General features: G+C 38.5%; 1 protein-coding gene across 25 annotated transcripts in view; it reads left to right on the top strand.

Annotated features, from left to right (window-relative positions):
• Positions 1-20,992, top strand: part of Pik3c2g (phosphatidylinositol-4-phosphate 3-kinase catalytic subunit type 2 gamma) — a 346,977-nt gene that overhangs the window by 68,139 nt on the left and 257,846 nt on the right. For 23 of the 25 annotated variants that reach the window (XR_005284220.1, XM_038318262.1, XM_038318253.1 and 20 more), the window contains 5 exons: positions 2,270-2,333; positions 10,460-10,519; positions 11,736-11,846; positions 14,345-14,467; positions 19,739-19,772. Coding sequence is in view for 24 of the 25 variants with exons in the window: in XM_038318262.1 (XP_038174190.1) it covers positions 2,270-2,333; positions 10,460-10,519; positions 11,736-11,846; positions 14,345-14,467; positions 19,739-19,772 (392 nt within the window). In the remaining variant the exon portion in view is untranslated. The remainder of the gene's footprint in view (positions 1-2,269; positions 2,334-10,459; positions 10,520-11,735; positions 11,847-14,344; positions 14,468-19,738; positions 19,773-20,992) is intronic. The other 2 variants (XM_038318252.1, XM_038318251.1) reach the window with 1 other exon arrangement.

Below are 20,992 nucleotides of genomic sequence, written 5' to 3'. Positions count from 1 at the left end.
CTATTTCTTACAAGTGGAGGAAATTATTGACTAACAATATTTCCAGTTAGTTTTTTCTCTAAGATATATGCATGTATTTACAAACAAAGTGAAAGAATTGGTGTGCCCCTGGAGGTGTTTTTAGTACTGGGAGCAGATGTTATGTAAAAACACACTACTCTTTTTTTTGTTTTTACCAGTCCACTGGCTTGTATAGACTTTATGTGTTTTGTCTGAGAAATGACAGCTAAAGTGATAATGTGATAATGTGTGAGAAGGAAGCTACTATAAAATATATTAATGGGTTTTCCATGTAGGTTTTTGTCTTTATAACTCATTATTCATTCCATTCAGGAATACTCAGGACAAATAAAGAGATAAAGTTAATAATGTTTTAGAAAGTGCTTTGAACAGCAAAGCTGGCAAGACCCCCTGCTCAACTCACATACATCCCACCTAAACATAGATAAGGCTGGAGCAGTAAGAGAGCTTGGAAAAGAAATACGCAATAATCTGTTGCCTAGGACATGCCCATCCATCATACATACCTGACCAGTGATTTCTAAGCCTATGTATTTAGTATTTTCCAGTACTAAAATTTACCGTTATCTGCTTATGAATTGCATTTGAGTTTGGTAGAGCAAACTGTTTCTCCTCTGGTCTTATATCAACACAGAAGTTCCTGTGACCCTAAATGATACGAACAGTTCACCCTACTAACAAGAAAGAGTTCAGTTTTGTAGTTGACATCTTCTGTGTTTTCTCAAACTCAGTGTTGACAAGATCTATGTGGAGGTGGTGCCACAAGGAAAATACATAGAGAGCTCAGAACCCACCAGAAACTCCCCAGCTACTGTCAGATGCTAATTATCACTGATATTTGTGATCAACCAACTCTAAACTTAGGTCTTGTAATCATCCTCTGAGGTTCATCATGGCAGGAGGGACTCAAGAGTGCATGTCCATACTCATAAGACTTACAGGAGTCAGGAGTGAGCTGATTCAAAAGAACAAGAAAAGAAGCAGAAACCCCAGCTCTCTGTAGGCACATCCCTCTCCGAGAAGTCTCCTGTGCTCAGCTATTTGCAAACACTGAGTCTTTGGACTTCCAAGGACCTTTGTTATATACACGTGATAGATCATGTTACTGGCTGTGTTAGCTGTTGTGTTAGCTACGGTGATAAAATGCCATGACACAGACAACTTAAGAAAGAGCAGGTTCTCCTACAGTGGCCAAAATTGAGGCTAAAATAATTATGGCAGAGATGTTAATGTGACAGCAGACTGATGTAGCTGGATACATGCCTCTGTGGTCAGGCAGAAGAGAAAGGTGAATACTGGTCTAGGACCCAAGGCTGAGAACGATGATGCCACCATTTTGGGGGTAGATCAGATCATCCCACTTTGATTAATATAATCAAGATAAGGCCTCACAGTCAAGGCCAGAGGCAGAGGCCAATCTAATATTAATAATTCCTCAGGGGCATGTCTCAAGGTGAATTTCCTAAGTTGATTCCACATCCTGTCAACTTAACTATTAACAAGATCACATAGGCCTTTAGTACCTAGTTTTCAACTGCCAGAGGTTGAGGAAAGACATACTAATCTTACGAGATGTTTTCCACAACCAGCTCCTACATCGCAGAGACTAGGGTCTTAGGAGACTCATGAGAGAGAGTTTATTTCGGCTCAGGTTAAGGGTACAGCTCATCATTATGGAGTCACAGCAGTGGGAGCTTGAGCAGCTGATCACATTGTCGGTGCAGTAAAAGCAGAGAAGAATGAAGATGCTAACGCTCAGCATCTTAGACAGTCCAGAATCTCTCTTCTCGTGGAATGGACACACCCACAGTTGGTCATTCTATCTATTTCAGTTAAACCTAAATCAAAATATGCCCAGGAGACTTCTTATTCCCCAAAGTGAGTTTATATCCTGTCGCGTTGAAAATTAACACCAACAATCACACAATCTCACCTCGGGAAGGATGATCTGTGCACCTTGTGGGAATGATGGGCTTGTGAAAAATATTTGCAATTTTAAATATGTTTTAAAGGATAATAGATTAAGTGTGATAGAATTGGGGGAGTTCATACAGGACTCTCTGAATTAGTTTGGAAAATCTATAAAAATAAATTACAAAGTAAAATTTTATGTAATATCAAATAATATTTATGTTCTGTCTAATAGAGAATCTTGAAAAAATTAGAACTCATGTTAAATGTCTGTGCTAAAGATGTGACATTAAATTTCCACACAAATTTAATCAAATTTTTGTTTTTATCTTTGTAGACAATGCCTCTCCACAGTAGTAAAGAAATACAGCTTCCATGTCAAACAGCTGCTGGAAAACCAGGTATTGGCTTCCATAGCTTTAGCCACCTAGTCAATGAACATTTATTAAACATCTATGTTTTTTTTTTAAAAAAAAAAAAAACTTTGCAAGTTTCTTAAGAAATTCAGATGGATAGAACAGAGCCCACATTTCAAGAGGATTTCCATCCACCATGGGACTATAGAGTAATATACAGTAAAATACTGCAGCTGCTACCAACATGCCATACGAACACAAGACATGCAAAAACAAAAAGGACAATGAATGTCACACATTTCAACTGTTTGTTGCAATATCAGCATGTGTTTCTTGGTCAGAGGTGAATGGTGGAAAATGGCGAAAATGTTCCACAAAGTAAAAATAGAAACAGACCCAGTGAACTGAGGAATAACTTGTTGGGTTGGGAAACTATATTAAGCCTTATGCAACTTCAACCATGTTCAAGGTGAGGCGCTGACAAGAGTTATGTAGATACTTTTGAATCTTATATAACCAACCTTATGACTTTTGATTTATCAGCTGATGACAAAGGCCGTCGTTCATAGCTGTACAATGACTGATAGGCAATTCGGGAGGAATCCCATTAGCCCGACGTATAATGAAGGCCTGGTCCATCATCATACTGCAAGATAGAGATGAGGTGAAATGTGAAATTTGCATGATTAGGTGAAAGACTCAGGAAGCCTAAAATAACTGCAGATTTCCTGGCTGCAGCTGAATGCAGGGAGAGATCAATTCCAGAAAATAACAATGAGAGGAGAGGATGGCCCAGCAGGAGAGAGTGATGGATTCAGTCCGAGGCTACTAAACTCTGGGCACCTGCTGGGCCTCTGGGTGGTGATCTCCATTAGGCACATCAAATCTGAGAGCTGCTTTTAGGGAAAGGCCGGTGTTTCAAAAAGAAAGACAGCACACCACCTCTCACAAGGCCTGGAAAATCAGAATCCAACTTTGAGAAGATGTTCCTTCTTTTGTCACAAATCAGCAGGATCAACAGGTCCATGAAAAGGTGATGGTCTCAGGCTACTGATGATTCCCAGCAGGAATGAAGGTGGTCTTGATGTGGATACAGAACTTGTCTATGAATGTGAATTCTATACAAATAATTAACAAGATGGTGATGCCATATTATAGAATGTGAATTCTATACAAATAATTAGCAATATGGGGATGGCAATATTATTATACATCTAATCTTGCCTCTCTTTCTTGGGTCTGTCTTGAACTTGGAAATGTAAGGATATGGAGCATGAGTGAAAGAATATGACACAGATTTTTAAATTTTTCTATTTACTTTTCTCTCATACAATACATTCTGACTGCAGCCTCCTCTCTCTCTTCCCCTTTCTCCAATTCCCTCCCCACCTCTCCTCTCCCCAGATCCACTGCTCCTGTGTTTCCCTTCAGAAAAACATCAGGTTTCCCAGGGATATAAACCTAATTTGGCATAATAAAATGCAATAAGATTAAACTCAAACCCTCATCTCAACTCTAGAGGAGGCAATCCAGCAGGAGAAAGGGGTCCCAAGAGCAGGCAGAAGAGTCAGAGACACCCTCAGTCATACAGTGCTTTTATAAAATGGTCATGTCAGTCCTGGAGACATCTCGGTAGATCTAGTGCTTGCCATTGCAAATATGAACACCTGAGTTTGCATCCCCAGCATTCAGGCAAAAAGCTGGCTACGGTAGCACATATCTGTAACTTCAGATCTGGGGAGGGAGAGACAAGGTGATCCTGAAAGCTCATTGGCCAGGCCATTCAGTTACCACAGTGGGCTTCAGGTCCTTCAAGAGACTTTGTCTCAAAAAGTACAGTACAGAAAGACTTAGGAAGACTCCCAAGCATCACCTTTGGTCTTCATGGGCACATGTATCCATATTCTCTCTATTCCTCTCCCTTCTCCCTCTCCCTTTCTCTCTCTCTCTCCCTCTCTCTCTCTCACACACACACACACACACACACACACACACACACACACATATATATATATATATATATACACACAAAGTTTTGTAAGTTGTTCTCTTTTAAACTTGATTTCTTCAATCTCATAACAATCTTTCTTTCTAAGGTAGAATTTGCAATTTGTCAAGACCTAAGGCACATTAAGACTTCAATCATCTATGCAGAGACACTTCTGATGGTTAGTGAGCTAACAAAGAGCTGAGTCATCCTAGCTGAACATCTGCATGCTGCTAGAGAGTTACAGGCACCTCCTTTCCACATACACATGTTCAGACTTCAGAGAATCTGTAACATTTCTGGCTTTCCAAATTTAGAAGCTTGATGGCATTGCTCAAGTAGGAAACCATCCATGTGTTCACTTTGAAGGAAACCATTGGCTACTGTTAATTTTTCCAATATGACTAAAATATTGGCAAAATATCAAAGAATCACTGTCTTCACATTGTCACTAGCAAATCACAGCCATCACTTGCCAATGGATTAACTTATAAATAAGTTAAACCACTGTGCCTGCCTGTAGGTTTCCAGATAAACGCAATCCAAAACAAAGAGCTTTCTTTTAGACTTAATTTGTAAAGGTGTGTGTCTTTCTGGGTATGTACACTGAGTGCAGATATCCTTGAAGGATAGAAAAGGTCATCTGACTCTCTGGTGCTGCAGTTCCACGTGGTAGTTGTGAGTCACCTGACACGGATGTAGAAAACTTCACTGGGGTCCCCTGTACCAGTACATGTTCTTAACCTCTGAGCAATCTCCGCAGACTCATCAAAAGCTTCTGAGATGGGTTTCTGAAGGGGAGCATCCAGATCAATGTGTGGGGGCAGACTGCAACATTGCCAGTTCTAAGTGCTGCACCTGCTTATTGACGAGTGAGTTAAGCAGCGTTCTGTGGAGACCTCGGTGTCACAGCACCTGCTTCCTTGACAAATTACATGTCATTCATGTCCCAAACAGCATCAGTTTGGAAAATAATGTTTCCCCCATCTCTTACAAACTTAGGTTATTATGTATGGTTTGAAAACAACACAACAAACCCCCAGTTAGACAAATGTCATGAATATTTCTGAATAATGTGGCTAATTTAAACTGATAGATATGTTTGTTCCTTGAAGTAATTATTTCAGCATATTTTAGACTTTGTTACTTTCAGATTGGGAGACTGGCTTGTGCCTTAGGTGACTTGCTATGCAGATAGGTTACATGGAAACTTTCCACTGGAAACTTTCCTCCTCAGTTCCATTCTGTGTATATTTTGATATTTTAGGAATATAATTTTGAATCCATTCTGTATCTTATATTTATTTTTAAAATCTGAGAGAAATGAAAACTAAAGCATTTCCCCCAAGGATATTACTGAATTGGGCACATTTACATACATAATTCCTAGGGTGGAGTCTATTCATCTCAACACACTATAAAGTCATATCTTCCCCTAGCTGAAAGAAATGTCTTGTGATTCAAAATTATTTCTTACTGGGACATTTCAATACTTTGCTAAGTTTTGACTGAAATTTCAGTCAGAACTTTTAGAGATAAGTAATCCCAATGAACAATCAGAGAATCTAATTTCAGAGCACATAGCTAAGATTGCATGAGATAAACTCATGCTTTGAAACATGGTTTGACTCCATGCAATGTCTACATGGTCTAGGAGGGCCTAACAGCCCTCTTGCATGGTCTTTCCACAATCTGGCCCATGATCCAGAGACTGTATCAAGACAATTATCAAAAGAATAATGTATCTTTTATATTCACTTAAATGGCTCAGGAGAAATAAGTACATGCACCTCACACATGCTCTGCCTCCAAAGCTATTAACCACCCAGAGAGGAAGAAAACTCAAAAATCTAAGACAAAGTATTAGTACAGGATACAAGAACACATGTTATAATTTTTTAGAAGTGAAACCCTCTTAGTCACATCAAATAAACCAGTAGATGTTCAGAATGTCCAGTTTCAAACATAACTTAAGCATAGTTACAGTCAGGTCTGAATTCAGAAACAGAACTTTCTGTCAACTCCAATACTATAAAGGGATTTTACCTAACCTTCCTAGTTCACATTCCTCATGGCTAGAGTAAAGAAAATAAAATATAATACAGGGATATCTTTAAAGATGAATGAGAAGGACCCATGTAATATGTTTCGCAAAAAGCAGTGACTGGAAGAACATCCAGAGAAGGATGAGTCAGGCGTTATCGTCATTGTACTGCTCTTGCAGCCACCAATTTTATTCCTATCACCAGAGAGAAGGAGAACAGAGAATCCAGGACAGAGTCGACAAACAAGTTTATAATCACAATCAGAAAAAAAAAAGGCTCAGGAAAGGAGTTAAAAAATCATAAGGAGAAAATAAAAATTAAAAAAAAAAAAAAAAAAAAAAAAAAAAAAAAAAAAAAACGGAACAAGACCAGTGAGATCAGAAAAACAGAAGCTGGGCAGAAAAAAAAAAGCAGATCATAGGAAATAGGGCACAATTACAGAAATGAAGCCTTCCTTAGCAGAAATGTAAGCCAGACTGAAATGACTCAATGCCAGCGCTATTATGTAAAGAATACTCACCCTCAGACTGAAGAAACACAAAAAAGAATGAAGAAGGACACTTAAAAGAAATAACACACTAGCTCAGAATTGAGAAAAATAGACCACTATTTATTTAGGGGTAGACTCACAAATCAGAATCCTCTGCTGGGATGGAGAACAGAAACGGAATTCCGCAGCCGGAAAAGAGGCTGGACGCATACTCTACACCGGCATAAATAGTATAAGAGGCCACTCCCAGTGGGTGGGTAACTACTGGCTGTAGGATTCCCTACAGCAAAAGAAATCTCAGTCTCTGTCGTTGAAGTGGAAGAGAGTGCACAGCCAAGAATCTGGGATTCTAGCGAGAGCAACAGCTCCAGAGAAAAGCAAGCACCATTGTCTATACTCTCTGGGGTTTGGCAGCTTGTTATGTATCCCAGGAAGAACATGTAGTAATGTATGTACAGAACACAGACTAGTTATATGATGGGCACTGCCTAAGGACCATGTACTGCTGACAGCGTAGGCTCTGTCTGGGTCCTTTCATCATCTTCAGAAGACGTGCCCTTCGGACCCACAAGATGGCTCAATCTTTCACTTGCAAAGGCTTCTGCCATCATGTCTGACAGCCTGAGGTGGATCCTGGCAACCCACATGGTGGAAGGAGAAAACCTATGCTACCCATTCTGTGCTCAGACCTTCACGTTCAAGCAATGGAACACACTACCACCACCACCAACACCACCAACATCAGTACACACTACATAGACTAATGAAGTTAATAATTTTTAAAGGATTTTAAAGAAGTGTCCTTTGATGAAAAGTATTTGTTTTTCTCTCTTTGTCATCACTAAGCTATGTATTCATTAATTATGACAGATCTCTGTGTCCTTTTATTTTTTGTATATTAATGAAATCAAAGCATATATATTATGCATATTATGTTTTATATATATTATAATATTCATCTTGCTCCATGTGGTGGTTATATGTTCATTTTTAAGTGTTGAATAGTATTCCATTAGAAAAATGGACCTCAGATTATGTCTTATACTGTTGGAAGACATCACCAATAATTTTTCTAGGATATAATTTAGGACTATTCATGCATAGCTAAGTTTATTTATATTTCACAACATAGGAGAGATCCTCTTTTTAACAAACGTATGATAGACTCCAACTTGATGCATATGTTATGATGTTCAGTATTAATTTTATTCATTAACAAATTCGTGATTATTTACTTTTGAATGAATGTAATAATCATCTTCAATATTTTATAACATACATGTTGTAAGCCACCTGTTGTAGGTGCTGGGCACCAAACACAGAGATTTTGCAAAAGCAGTGGGTGTCTTAACCATGCAGATGTCTCTACAGCTCTTCAGTTTATGCTTAAAACTAAATTTACATTTATATTGATATTTTATGATTTCCATACTATTAATTGAAAATTGGCTTCCACAGATTTGCAAACTTTTGCTCTGTTTTTCTAAGGATTATTTACAGCTTTCGGTCTTTTAATTCTATGTTCCATTTCAAATTGCTCTTTTTGTGTTTAAAGTGGTAATCCTTGAATTTTTAAATTCTTTGATATTTTTATACTTGCATGCAATAATTGATTTTTTCCAGGCCCTATTAGCTTCTCTTATCTCTCCTCTCTTTCACACCTAACCCCATTTCTTCTTTCCCTCATATTTTAATGTCTTGTCATTTGTTTTGACTTAGTTTGTGGGTATGTGAGGCCCACTGTGATTAGTACAGGTCACCCGTATAGGCATGGATGAGGGGTTAGTGACTATACCACTGAAGGAAATGAATTCTATTTTCTCCCCTAGCACATTCAACTTCCCATCGTTCTTCTGTGAGGGGTGGTACTTCAGAACACACAGTTTCCCAGTGCTTCCTTATTTATTCCTTTATGTGCACAACAAGTTGTTCATTTATTTAAAATAGTTTGCTCTCCTCAATTGTAGGAGCTTGGCATAATTTTTAAAAGCTACTAGCCATGTGGTTTCAGATCAGGTTCGAAATGGCCTGGCCTGCTCTGTTTTTATTTTATTTCATTTTATGTGCACAAGTGTTTTGCCTACATGGATGTGCATCATGTGAGTACATTTTATCTGTGGAAGTCTGAAGAGGGCTTCAGAGCTCCTGGAACTGGAGATAATTGTGAGCCACATATGGGTGCTGGGAACCACACCCAGGTCCTCTCGAAGAACAGCCAGTACTCTTTACTGCTGGAACACCTCTCCAGCAAGCAATTTTGCTGTGTTGTTATTCTTACCACGGGTCTTTCTTAGGTACCTTGCTAAGAATACTGTTGACCCTACTGACGTATTTTAAGAGAATTGGTGTATTGTCCTTGGCATAACTAATATCTAGGTTTTTTTATTGGTTGAATGCTAGACAGCATTGTAGAACAGCATTAGATATTGAGGTAAATTCTACTGAAATCTCAAAATGGTTAGCTTTCTACTGCAATGCTGTTGATATGTAGAACAAATGCAGTCCATCAAGATACTGGTACTGACTGTCATCTCCACACTTCCTCTTCCTTATGAAATCTTCTCCCTTTGTTTATTACTAAATGGTTTATTCCTTTGGCTCTGAGGAAAAGGGAGGTTTCTGTTGTAGGAGTCAAGTACAGCCTCAAGTAGACTTTGTACCTGAGCTTCAGATCTAGGCTCTGTCCTTCCTGGGCACAGCAGGTAAATCCCTCCTGTGTCTAGACGTAGTCTTCTGAAGTAGAGGGTCTTGCCATCAGTGCCTGACCTGGAGCTGACACTCAGTAGATCCTGGAGTCAAGGCAAGGCTTCCTCTGTGCAGTGGTTCAACTTCGAATCTTCTTTCATTAACAGACAGGAGTCACCTGTGCCCTATCTATTTCTCTCTTGTTCTCTATGTCCTAAAAGCAAAGCCTTGTATCTGCACCCAAGATACAACTGGTTTGCCCTGCATCCAGGAATCAAGGGATTTTAATCTTATGAAATAAATCCACAGAGGAGGGCAGGACTTTGTGCCTGCTCCCGGACATCCCTGATCATCCATACACCTATGCTGCATGGATCTCCAGTTCTAAATTGCATGGTAACTCAAGCCTAGTCATGGAGAATTTTCTTAAATATCCCTCCTGTTTTCTGATCCACTCGAATGGTGGTTGTCCCCTCTACTACTCTATATCAAAGCTTAAATATTTGATGAGCCCCATGTCTACTGTTAGTCTTTGTGATTGTGATCACCCGTTTACCTTGAGATCTCACATCTCTATAGAGGTCTTAACAATTTGCAATTTTGTATGTAATACGGCAGCTGCTTTCACTTTTCACAATGGGCCTAATATTCTGCATTTCATGCCAAAGTTCCTCTTCAGAGAAAATATTCATCTCTTCTAAGAAAAAATTCATGGCAGAAAAAGAAATGGAAAGGAAAGCGTCCTAAACTCTCAGTGTGTCTCTGAATTCATGAATTGATTTTGATCCTTTCAGGCAGCATGTTTAACCAGATAGGCGTTCGGGTTTCTGTGAAGGCTGGAATTGGGTAAAGGGTTGACTGTGTGACTGTTTAGATACGGTCCGCCTTTGTCTCTGTCTCCCCTACAGAAGCCCGAGCTGGTTGGCTTTCTTTCACTTGAGTGATGCTCCATTCTCTTTTTCAGGAAGATCTGGAGAAGAAGCATTTGTCATCTGTGTTTTCCAGTGCTCCCCATCCTATCCAGGTGGGTATGTTTGTTGTCTAAAGCATCAAAATGCTGAGCCTGAGAGGCCTGTGACACATCAAATATCTTTAAAGAAAAATCCAGAACATGTCTTACAGAACAGTTTGTGGTTTTACTAACTCAAAGGATCAAAGTCAGGAGGACTTTAACCCAGTCAAAACTCCTGTGGATTGCAGAACTCCTCTCTCAACTTCCCCAATGCTTTTGTGCCTGTAAGTGGAAGAGTTCAATCTTCCTGGGGCTACCTACTCAATTCTTAAGCCATTACTTTTGAGAAAGCTCTCTTATCATATTGATCCAAAATCCACTCTCCTTTATATGTGAATACAGGACTTTCATAGGATTTGACTATCTAAAAGAAATTTTATCTGTAACCACTGTGTTTGTGTATGTGTGCATGCACACATATGCATGTATGTGCATGTATTTATGTGCATATATACATATGTGTTTGTGTGCACACATATGTCTATGAATATGTGCATGAGTGTATTGTGTGTACATGTGTGTGTGTGTGTGTGTGTGTGTGTGTGTGTATATATATATATGTATATCAGATATTACACCCTTTCCTCCCACACACACATAAACACGTATGTTTGAGTATGGTTGGAACATGTGTCCACACAGATGCTTTGGGTCTGCTTCTGCTTGAGTTCACAATAGTAATAACCTCTGAAATAGTTGCTTTTTACTAACTGTAACTGGCAATTTGGCAAGAGACAATTGAAGGCAAAAGGGTTAGTTGTGTTTCATGGTTTGAGAGGCTACTCTCCACTCCAGTAGCAGGCAGGGCAGCAACCAACCCCTGATGGTGTGGGGTAATTGACCAGAACCTTCCATCTCTCCTCATAGCCTAAAACATAAAGAAGGGACTTGGGATGAAGGAAGGACTAACCTGTAACCTGTAAGCCCTGCCACCAAGCACTTCTAGCAGACAAGCTCCAGCTCCTCAAGGTTTTATGACCTCTCCCAAGAGCCCCACCAGTTAGAGGACTAGGTCTACAAACACACAAGCCTGCACGGGGCCTTTCACATTCAAGCCACATTGACCCACGATCATTCTTAAAACAGAATCCGTATAAACAATATAGGTTAATATCTTCATATTTGTATAACAAGAGATGTCACCATCATTTTTTCAGTTAAAGTTGTGGCCAGGAAGCAGCATTCTTAGAAGTTCTCTCTCAGACTTGTCTTTTTCTGCCCTTCACAGGTCTTCAGCCAACCAGTGTCCTCTATCTATTTCTGGGTCTTAGCTTCAAATCATCCCATCCCCCACTCCATCCAAATATCTGAGGTTTCATCTATCAGTACCTGTCAGAACGTGAGTCAGAAACATTAAGTCCTTGTGTCAGAACCTGCATTCAGACGATAGTTTCCTCGGGCCACTGAAGGACCACTGTTTGAGCAGAAGCTCAGACAGGAAGATGCCTCTAGCTGTCTGTCATCGGGAGAACTAATCCATCTATATTATGAGCTAAGCTGCCCACCCACTCTCATCTGAGCACATAGGGTTTGTGTGCATGTGTGTAGAATATTTGTGTTTCTTCATCTGACATTTGCAAGAGCTAGAACCTTGTTCTACTTTGTTTGGGTAGCTCCTGATGTGTGTCCAAAAATACTTGAATCAGATGGCACTCCTAAAAATCTCATGGTGTCTGAATCTCTGCTGAGCTTAAACTGCTCCCCACTGTGTACATGTGTGTGCATGTGAATGCAGGCTTGTATGTGTGTGTTTGATATGAGTTACCTGTGGAGGCCAGGAGTCAACATAGGGCATCTCCCTTAAAGACATACTCTACAACTGTTACAGAGTAAACTAACTTCCACATTCCCAGAGACCCAAGACAACACAGAATTTTCATTTTATTTGTTGATATTTATGCTTCTTTTAGAATATACAACAATTGGCTCTTCCTGGGGTACAGATGAGAAAGCACCACTTTAAGTGTCCCACTCACTTTATCTTATGGCATTTTAATCCCCACCCCATTAGTTATCTGTGCAGAATAGGTTGGGTCTGATTTCATTTATAAGCCACAATGTATGTGAAAGGCTCAAAATTGACATTAGAATGTTATCATTTGTGATTTTTTTTAAATAGTTTCTCACCTTTAATCTTTAGAGCAACCTTCTAATCAAATCCAATTTTTCCTAATGTAGAGAAGACATTGTCTAGGCACATGGATATTAATATTCAGTGATGATTGTGGGTAGAACATGAAGCCTTATGCTAGAGATGTCCTAACCTCTGTGACTGTGGTGACATTTCATTAACATGAGAGTGATCTTCTATGGGGCAATCCAGTTTGTCATGTCCAATCTTAGCCACATGATACTACAAATTGCAACCAAGGGTTGATGATGTGCACAGAAAATGCAACCTTAGCTCTTTAGCTATTAGAGGAGTGTGTGTGTTTTGGTTTATTTTATCTACTAAATTGGATTCTGGTACCCACATCATTCTCAGTATGTCCACTTGTGATGAGTCACCTAGTCATGAAGCAGCTGACTCTCCCGCTCCCAGGAATTACTCATTGATATTTCTTCTCCATGCTATAATGAACAGCTGTATGTTTTTAATCTGTGAAACACTAAGAGCAAATCTTAACTAAGCATCAACCTCTTATATTTGCTCATTAGTGGGGTTAGTTGATGTCCATGGAATGCCTAATTTTCCCCTGTGGTAGTCATTAATTATGTGCCCCAATTTTCTTTCCACTGCTTTAAATCATACTAGGAAAGCATTCAGAAGGGATTTTCTTTTACACTAAAAAGAAGAAATAGTGTCCTATTAGTATAAAAACTTGTGAATGTAAAATTTAATTAATTTTCTGTTAAGAAAATATTCCAGAATAAGCAGGTTTAAGCATTTTTGTGCTACAAGTCTTTATCTTCATCTCACTTACCTTCCTATTTCATTCCCCCCCTCTATTTCATCCTTTCTTTTATCTCACATTTTCTTTTACATGTTATATCAGATTTAAGTCAGTAAAGCAGTTATGTGAAATGGAGACTATTTCAGGCTATTCCTTTATACTGTGTGAAATGTGTCACTGTGATTGGTTAAATAAAGAGATGCTTGGCCAATAGCTAGGTAAAAAGAGGTTAAGCACAACTTCTGGGGACAGAGAGACCTTGGGGAAAAAGAAAGAGAGGGTCGTCAGCCTAACACAGAGGAAGCAGGACATGCAGGAAGAGAGGTAAAAACCATGAGTCATGCAACAGCACTTAGATGAAGAGAAATGGGTTAGTTTAAGTTATAAGAACTAGTTAGAAACAAACCTAGGCTCAGGTCAAGCTTTCACAATTAATAATAAGTATTCGTGTCTTTATTTGGGAGCTGGTGGTACAGAGAAAGACTCATTACATATGGCGTCCAACATGGGGACTCGAATATCCAAACATAGGACCTGAGAAAACTAAGAAAAGTTCCTGACAAGGAGCCAAATGAAGCTTCTTAGTCTTGCAGTCTGCAGGCTGGAGCTTGGCATACAGAAGCATGGAACCAGCCACCGTACCATGTCCTGACTTGAGCCACATGGTGGCAGCACATGGTGGCAGCTGGCACAGCAATTAAAGATTTGTCTCAAGCGGTCAGAGAATGTTGAAGATTATTACAGTAAAGCCAGGTCCAGACACATAAAACCACTAAAGAGGTACAGTATATTTAAAAATGGACCTAGATGCTGAAGAAAGAAAAAAAATGAATATAGTCATAAAAAATAAAAACCACCTTCCATTCTACTCTATCTTCATGAGAAAGAGGTCAACTGAAGTTGAATTTTAATAAACTATGATATCTGATCTTGTCATCTACAGACACATGTGAACAATATTATTGAAGAAGTTAAAAATATATGCCGTGTTCTGGGGTGTGTTGAAACTAAGCAAGTTTCAGATGCAGTGAAAAACCTAAATCTACTTCAGAAGGGACAACCGCAGGTAAATATATTCAATTGGTACAGTATAATTAAACCTGCATGCAACAATAAATAAAAGACAATGAAATGTTTTTGCTACTGGAAATCACATGTCTGTGTGCACATGTGTGTTTGTATGTGCACACACAATATAAGTCAATTATCTGTGGGTACAGGCAGCTCAATTATGTTACACCAAAGAGTTTCAATTAAATTAAAAAAGACATTTCTAAGACACTGACACTTGGGAAATTTGTGACTTCTCCCAAACTCTCCAATGCAGAGCCCACTGGTGTGTCAGGAGATGCACTGCACGGTGTTCAGCAGCTGTATGTATGGGCCAATGATGGTGGTCTCATGCATAGGTACAGAGCTGTCCAGCCAGAAGCAGGAGAGGGTGTCTGTGTTTTCTCACAGAAGGCGAAGCAGACACTTATGCTGTGAGCTCTGGGGGAACTTTACGCTGTACTATTTAATATTTGGAAGGGTTTAAAAAATAGAGCATTATGCAAGTTTTTAAATCTGTGGAATAAAGAAAAGTTTCCACTGTGAGTGCCAATCAAAACAATATTTAAGAAATCCATTCACACTCGGGAGGCAGAGGCAGACAGATCTCTGTGAGTTCGAGGCCAGCCTGGTCTACAAGAGCTAGTTCCAGGACAGGCTCCAAAGACACAGAGAAACCCTGTCTCGAAAAATCAAAAAAAAAAAAATTATAAAGAAATCCATTCACACATATCTGTTACTCTAGCAAACAACAGAACAGAAATATAACAGTCATGGCAATATAAAAATAACATTAACAGTAGCAACGTATAGTCCCCTCCACAACATGTGAAAATCCCATCTGTATTAACGCATCTCATGTATCATGTTCACTCTATACAGGTTCACTGATTATAAGGTTTAATTTATAATATAGACGTGTAAAGAAACCAATGAAAATGATAAAGTATAGCAATATAATTGCATATTATAACATATAACACTACTGTAAGCATCATTATTCTGACTCATTGAGGCCGAGGAGTCAAATATGGTTACTTAAACACAAATACTCCAAAACCATGACAGCTAATTTTGCAATTCGTATGTGACTAAGTGACTGATGGGTAAGCAGCAAATACTGTGTGGATGTTGGAGATAAAGGGATCAATTTGGCCCTGGGTAGTAAAGAGTTGGAGAGGGAGGGCTCTCATTTATTACTCAGAATAATGTCCAACTTAAAATCTGTGAATCATTTATTTCTGGAATGTCTTATTAATACATTCATAATGAGTTTGACCACAGGCTGCTTGGACCTCATGGCAGAAGAACTATTATTACAGTTAACACTTGAAACATATTACTCATTTTATATAATCTTATTCTATGTCAACCATTTCACATTACAATGCCATAAATTTGGTATTAGCATGCTCACTTTATTATTCAAATCAATTGCACATGGTGTTTGGATGCAGAGGATTAATACATGAATTCTTTATCTGCATGGAGAAGAAGAACAAAGATGATGCCACTTTTAAATATAATAGTCTAGAAATTCTCAAAAACTGATTTCAAATGCACCTGATCATTTTTACTGGATATGGAAGTAATTATGCTGCCTGCTTATATTGCTAACACCAGAGTGACTACGCCAAGTCAGTAACTGAATGCAAGGCTACATCTTGTTTTAATCAGAAGTTGTTTTGTGATTAAACAATGGAAACAAATAATTTATTTGCATTCTGTGAACAGTGATGGTGACAATTCTAAAATGCCCCAGACACAAATCACCAGATATTCTAAAAATAAACATTAGCTAAACACTAAAGCATCTAAGCATTAATAACAACCATGTTTAAGATAATCGATAATCCCCAAGTTTAATGTTTAACAATGATTTTCAATCTGAATTTTCCGTATGAAGAATCTTCCTTTTCACTTTCCCATTCATTGAGTTACTTTCCTGTGTCTATGGAGGAATGCCTGACAAAAATCACAATAAGGAAGTAAGTGTCTATTTGGACTCACAGCTCAAAGAACGGTCCATCAGCTTAGGGCACTGGAGGCATCAGGAGCTGGACATAGCTGTTCATGTTGCCTTTGAAGGCGGGACAAAGAGAGCAATGAACACAGGTTGCTGCTCAGCTCCCTCTGTCCATTTACATAGTCCAGGACACCAGGCTGGGAATAGCACCATCTGCAGTAGTAGTTAATACAACCTGCACTCAAAGGCTAAAATAACCTAGAAAATCCCTCATTAGGATACCCATGGGCTTGTTTGCTAGGTGAATCTAATCTTTAGATTGTGTCAAGTGAATAGTCATCACTAACCATCACACCACTAGTACAGAAGCAAGTGAAATATGTAGTCTCTAAGTCATATTTTGTGTAGATATTAAGATCTTCAGTCTTCACATGTGACAATAAGACGAGAAATATGACGGGCCCACATTTGATTTGATTGTATTGTTCTCCTTGTGTTAGGACAAAAATCAAATACTGCTGTGGTCATGAAAAGCATGCCACCCATGTATTCTGAAAATAAATATTTCTATAAACTTTATAATTGAAAGTTTCTCCGATTCCAATGTCAAGCCAGAATGCCAAACCAGTGAGAATTATCTCCCAACGAATAAATGATGTCTTTTTGGTCACCACCCTTTGGCGACGCTGCAAGTATCTGGAGCTGATAGCAAAAAGCAACGACTGTGCAGTGCTGCAAATGGGACAGGGATCCAAGCTCTCCGATTTCCTATCTGTGTCAGATTGTAAGAAATCCATTTACCTCTCTGTTTTTCCGTGGTAGAAGTTAAATCAGAAGCATTGTTAACACCTGGAGGTGGTGCGGATGCTTCCTGTGGAAGCTCTGAGACTCCGTGCCCAAGGTCGGCATGGAGGTTTAAGACACATAAGCCCCACCCCTGTTCCCATCCTCTCATGGCCATTAACTTGTCTAGTCCCTTTATGACAAACACAGACCTTTGTCACAGCAGACCAAACATGGATGTGTATATTCGCTGTAGAGAACATTTGGCTTGATTTAATTTTTTTTTGATGAAGATGCTCTCTCTTCACATGATATTAAAGTTCTCTAAGGAATGAAATGCCTGATCTTCCTAACGAGTCATTTCCTAATTCTCCTAAAAACAACAACACTAAGATTTTCTCCAAGCTACTCAACTCCTCTGTAAATCTGAAGCTAAAAGAACTCTTTATGGGAAAATTGGTTATTTCCTGGGAACGCCATGAGCAATTGTGCTCAAGCAAAGCTTAGATTTATGCATTACAGTCCTTTTGTGCTTATGAACTGAATGTGTGATTTTTTTTCTTAACAACTGAACTCATATATAGTCGTATATTTTCATGAAGGAAATGATTTGAATGGAAAGAAACAAAGAAAGTAGAGAATTGAGAGTCTCATTTTATTTAGTAGTAAATAGTTTAATCATCTCTTTCCCAACTCCAAGATCCTAATTATTTTACAGACTTTAAAGTTCATTGTTTCCATGTTGGCTATACCGATCCTGCCTATCGATTTTCTACCCTGTCTTAATTGTGAGCCTGCATACAGAATAATACTGGGACTAAATACCAAATACATTTGGCATGATTTGGGCAATAACCAATTATCAGTTAAAAAGTCAGCAAGACCAACCTTTCTACCCACTCTGAACCTGAGATAAATACTGAGGGGTCCAAGTCTCTGACAGCAACTCTCAAATTTGAGATGCTTTGCTTTTCTCTTGGCTTCATTTTCATTTTCTTTGCAAGACACTATTTTCTGCCATGTGGGGAGGTAATTAAGTATCTATTAAATGAAAGTTTGGCAAAATGAAGAATTAAATTATACACGCACTTCTATTCTGTGTCCCCTCTTCATACTGGAAGCAATCCTTAGCCTTCGTGTTTTGTTTTAGAAACTCATTTAATATATTTTTGTAAAATACTCGAGAAAACTGAAGCACAGAGTGGAAAATGTGTTCTTTCCTACTGTGCTGTAGGTGGATGTCAGGGTGATTTTATAATACATGTCTATGCTTCTGAAGGAATTGAATTTTAGTCAAGCTAGGCTAACAGCTCAATAGTCTAGCCCACCTGGACGGGATGAAGATAGTATCTGGAGTTGTGGGGACTGGTATTTGATGCTGCATTCTAGTGAAGCATTTACCTCACACTAGTGCTTCTGAGAGTCATAAAATGACATTTCAAGCCAAAGGTTACATTCAAATTTAATTATATTTTACCATAGTAGAAATATTCTGTCTCTAAAGGAATTCTCTAGAAGTTCTTTGATACAAAAAACAGCTGTTCTCTACTTTATTTGCATAATAAAGATGCATTTTAGTTCATTGACTTCCCTATGAGTAAACCAATATTTTTGATTAAAAAAATTACTTGGATAGTAATTCATTCTTGTTGTCCCAACTACCATAAGAGCTGAAGCAGGAGAACAGAGGGTTCCAGGAACAGGAGCCAAGCATGGTCCATGCATCAAGACCCCATACGTAAAATAAAGTTATCTTTCCATCTTCCAAAAGTTGTATCAATTAGAATAAATATCATTAGAAACTTAAATACCCATTTCTGCTCCAACATTTTTTCTAGTGGACCTGTGAGTCAGAGTGTATAGTCTTTAAGTCTTTAAGTCTTAACTTAAAGCATATAGTCTTTAAGTAATGAACTTAAAGCCAGCAATCCTCAAGCCATCTAAGAAATTATACACACAACTATACAGTCACCATGTTGTGGACACCAATATCGATGACAAAGAAAGAATAAAATCAGTATCACTTCAGACTGTGGTTTTTTAGCGATATGATTTAGTGTATTTTCTTCTGTTCAACTATGAGTTAATTAATACTCTATAGGAGTCTTTTCCCATTTCATCAGGACTCTTTAGGATGGTCCCCTGAGCTTGTGTGTGAATATCTGCTAGTAGTAAGAGGTAGGCAGTGAACAAGAAGAATTTGAAATGTACTTCTAACAGAAGATTAGTTCCTGTCATGGAGGAGAGTCAGAGCTTAGACAAGTTCTGCAGAGTGCTTTAATAATGAAAAGCACAGTCAGTTTAAGCAATCTCTTTTTAAAAATCAAATAACCTACATTACTCATTGCAATATCAAGAAGGTTTTCTTATTATACAATATAGATTTCCAGTGTTTAACATGCAACAGAGATAAATAATACTGATAAATATTTTTTTATTATTTTCTCATTTCAAAGAAATTATAGTGTGTTGATTTTGAATATTACTGGCTTGGTTATTTTCTGAATTTGTAACACATATATTTCTTTATTTCTTTAGAATTTTCATCAGAAATCAGAAACTTCAAAAAAAGGTAATGAAAATATACATTCAAACATTTGAGAAAAAACAAAGGGAACGAGGGGCATGAGTCTTAGAATTCCTCATTTTTTTTTTCAGTTACCCTTCTAAGTACTGTGGTAACACACATCCACAGACAAGGAGAAAAGTGGCTTACTCCGACCTTAAGATCCTCTCTACTGATGGAGGTCATGGATTCACAGAGGGAATAAAATGGATGCCATTATTTAAACTTTCATTCTGTTTTTTTTAATGAAGTGAGAAAAGTAGAGAGACCTAACACTGAAAGGAGTTTTGTTTTCCTTCCTTCTTCCTTCCATTTTTTTTGAGATGGATAGAATAGTATCACTATACTGGAACTCACATTGAAGATCAGACCTTGAACTCCCTGGTATCTCCCAGCTTCTGTCTCCCAAAAAAGTAGAAGTAAAGACTTGTTCTCTTAACCATCCAAAGACACTGCAAAAAAATTTACAGTGAATCAGATTTTGTGATGAGAAAAGTTGCAAGCATTGGTCTCCAAAGTCATTAATTTTGAATTTAAACTCAAGCTATATTTGAAAAACCAACTGGTAGACCAGACAGAAGGATTGGCTTTTGAAGCAAGACCCACAGAGAATCTGGGATGATGGTACTGAAAACTGAAGAAGGCTTTCCTACTTGTGTGAAGAGTGGACATGTGTTTATGTGCTTCAGAGCAGGGCCCACTTTTAGATCAGAAGATTTGGTTTCCAACAACAGCTCTACCACGTCTGAGCTCTGGCACCCAAGACTAAACTCTTAAATTATCAGCTGTTGTAATAGGCACAAAATATGACAGTTTGTGGTGAGGATGTTATTTTTACAGGGAGATGATCTTTGGAAGAGGAACACATGAACATCTTCCAGGGACAACATAACTAGCAACTGATAACATTGAATGTATTTGAAACAACCCACCTTCCACACAGTTGTCGTGAGTTGCATGAGAAACATACAGTCTCCATTCTAATTCAAACAGTTGGAAAGCGTTGTTCAATGATATTCGAGTCACCTTCATGTGTCATCACAGAAGGTGATGCAGGGGCAGAGGAAACGGAGAAAACACTAGAACTAGTGCAAAGGGGATGATCAGAGACTTTAGAACATGGAGGGATAATAGAGATACCAGCTGCTTCAAATGTTCCTGGACAGATTCTTATGATCATCTGTGGAGAGTACAGGCACAGTTACATTCATAGGAAGCCCTGCCCT

This window comes from Arvicola amphibius, chromosome 2 (genome assembly GCF_903992535.2).
Source record: "Arvicola amphibius chromosome 2, mArvAmp1.2, whole genome shotgun sequence".
NCBI classification, from domain to species: Eukaryota; Metazoa; Chordata; class Mammalia; order Rodentia; family Cricetidae; genus Arvicola; species Arvicola amphibius.
The sequence above is the reverse complement of the archived record's forward strand: the minus strand, read 5'-3'. Positions and strand labels throughout refer to the sequence as shown.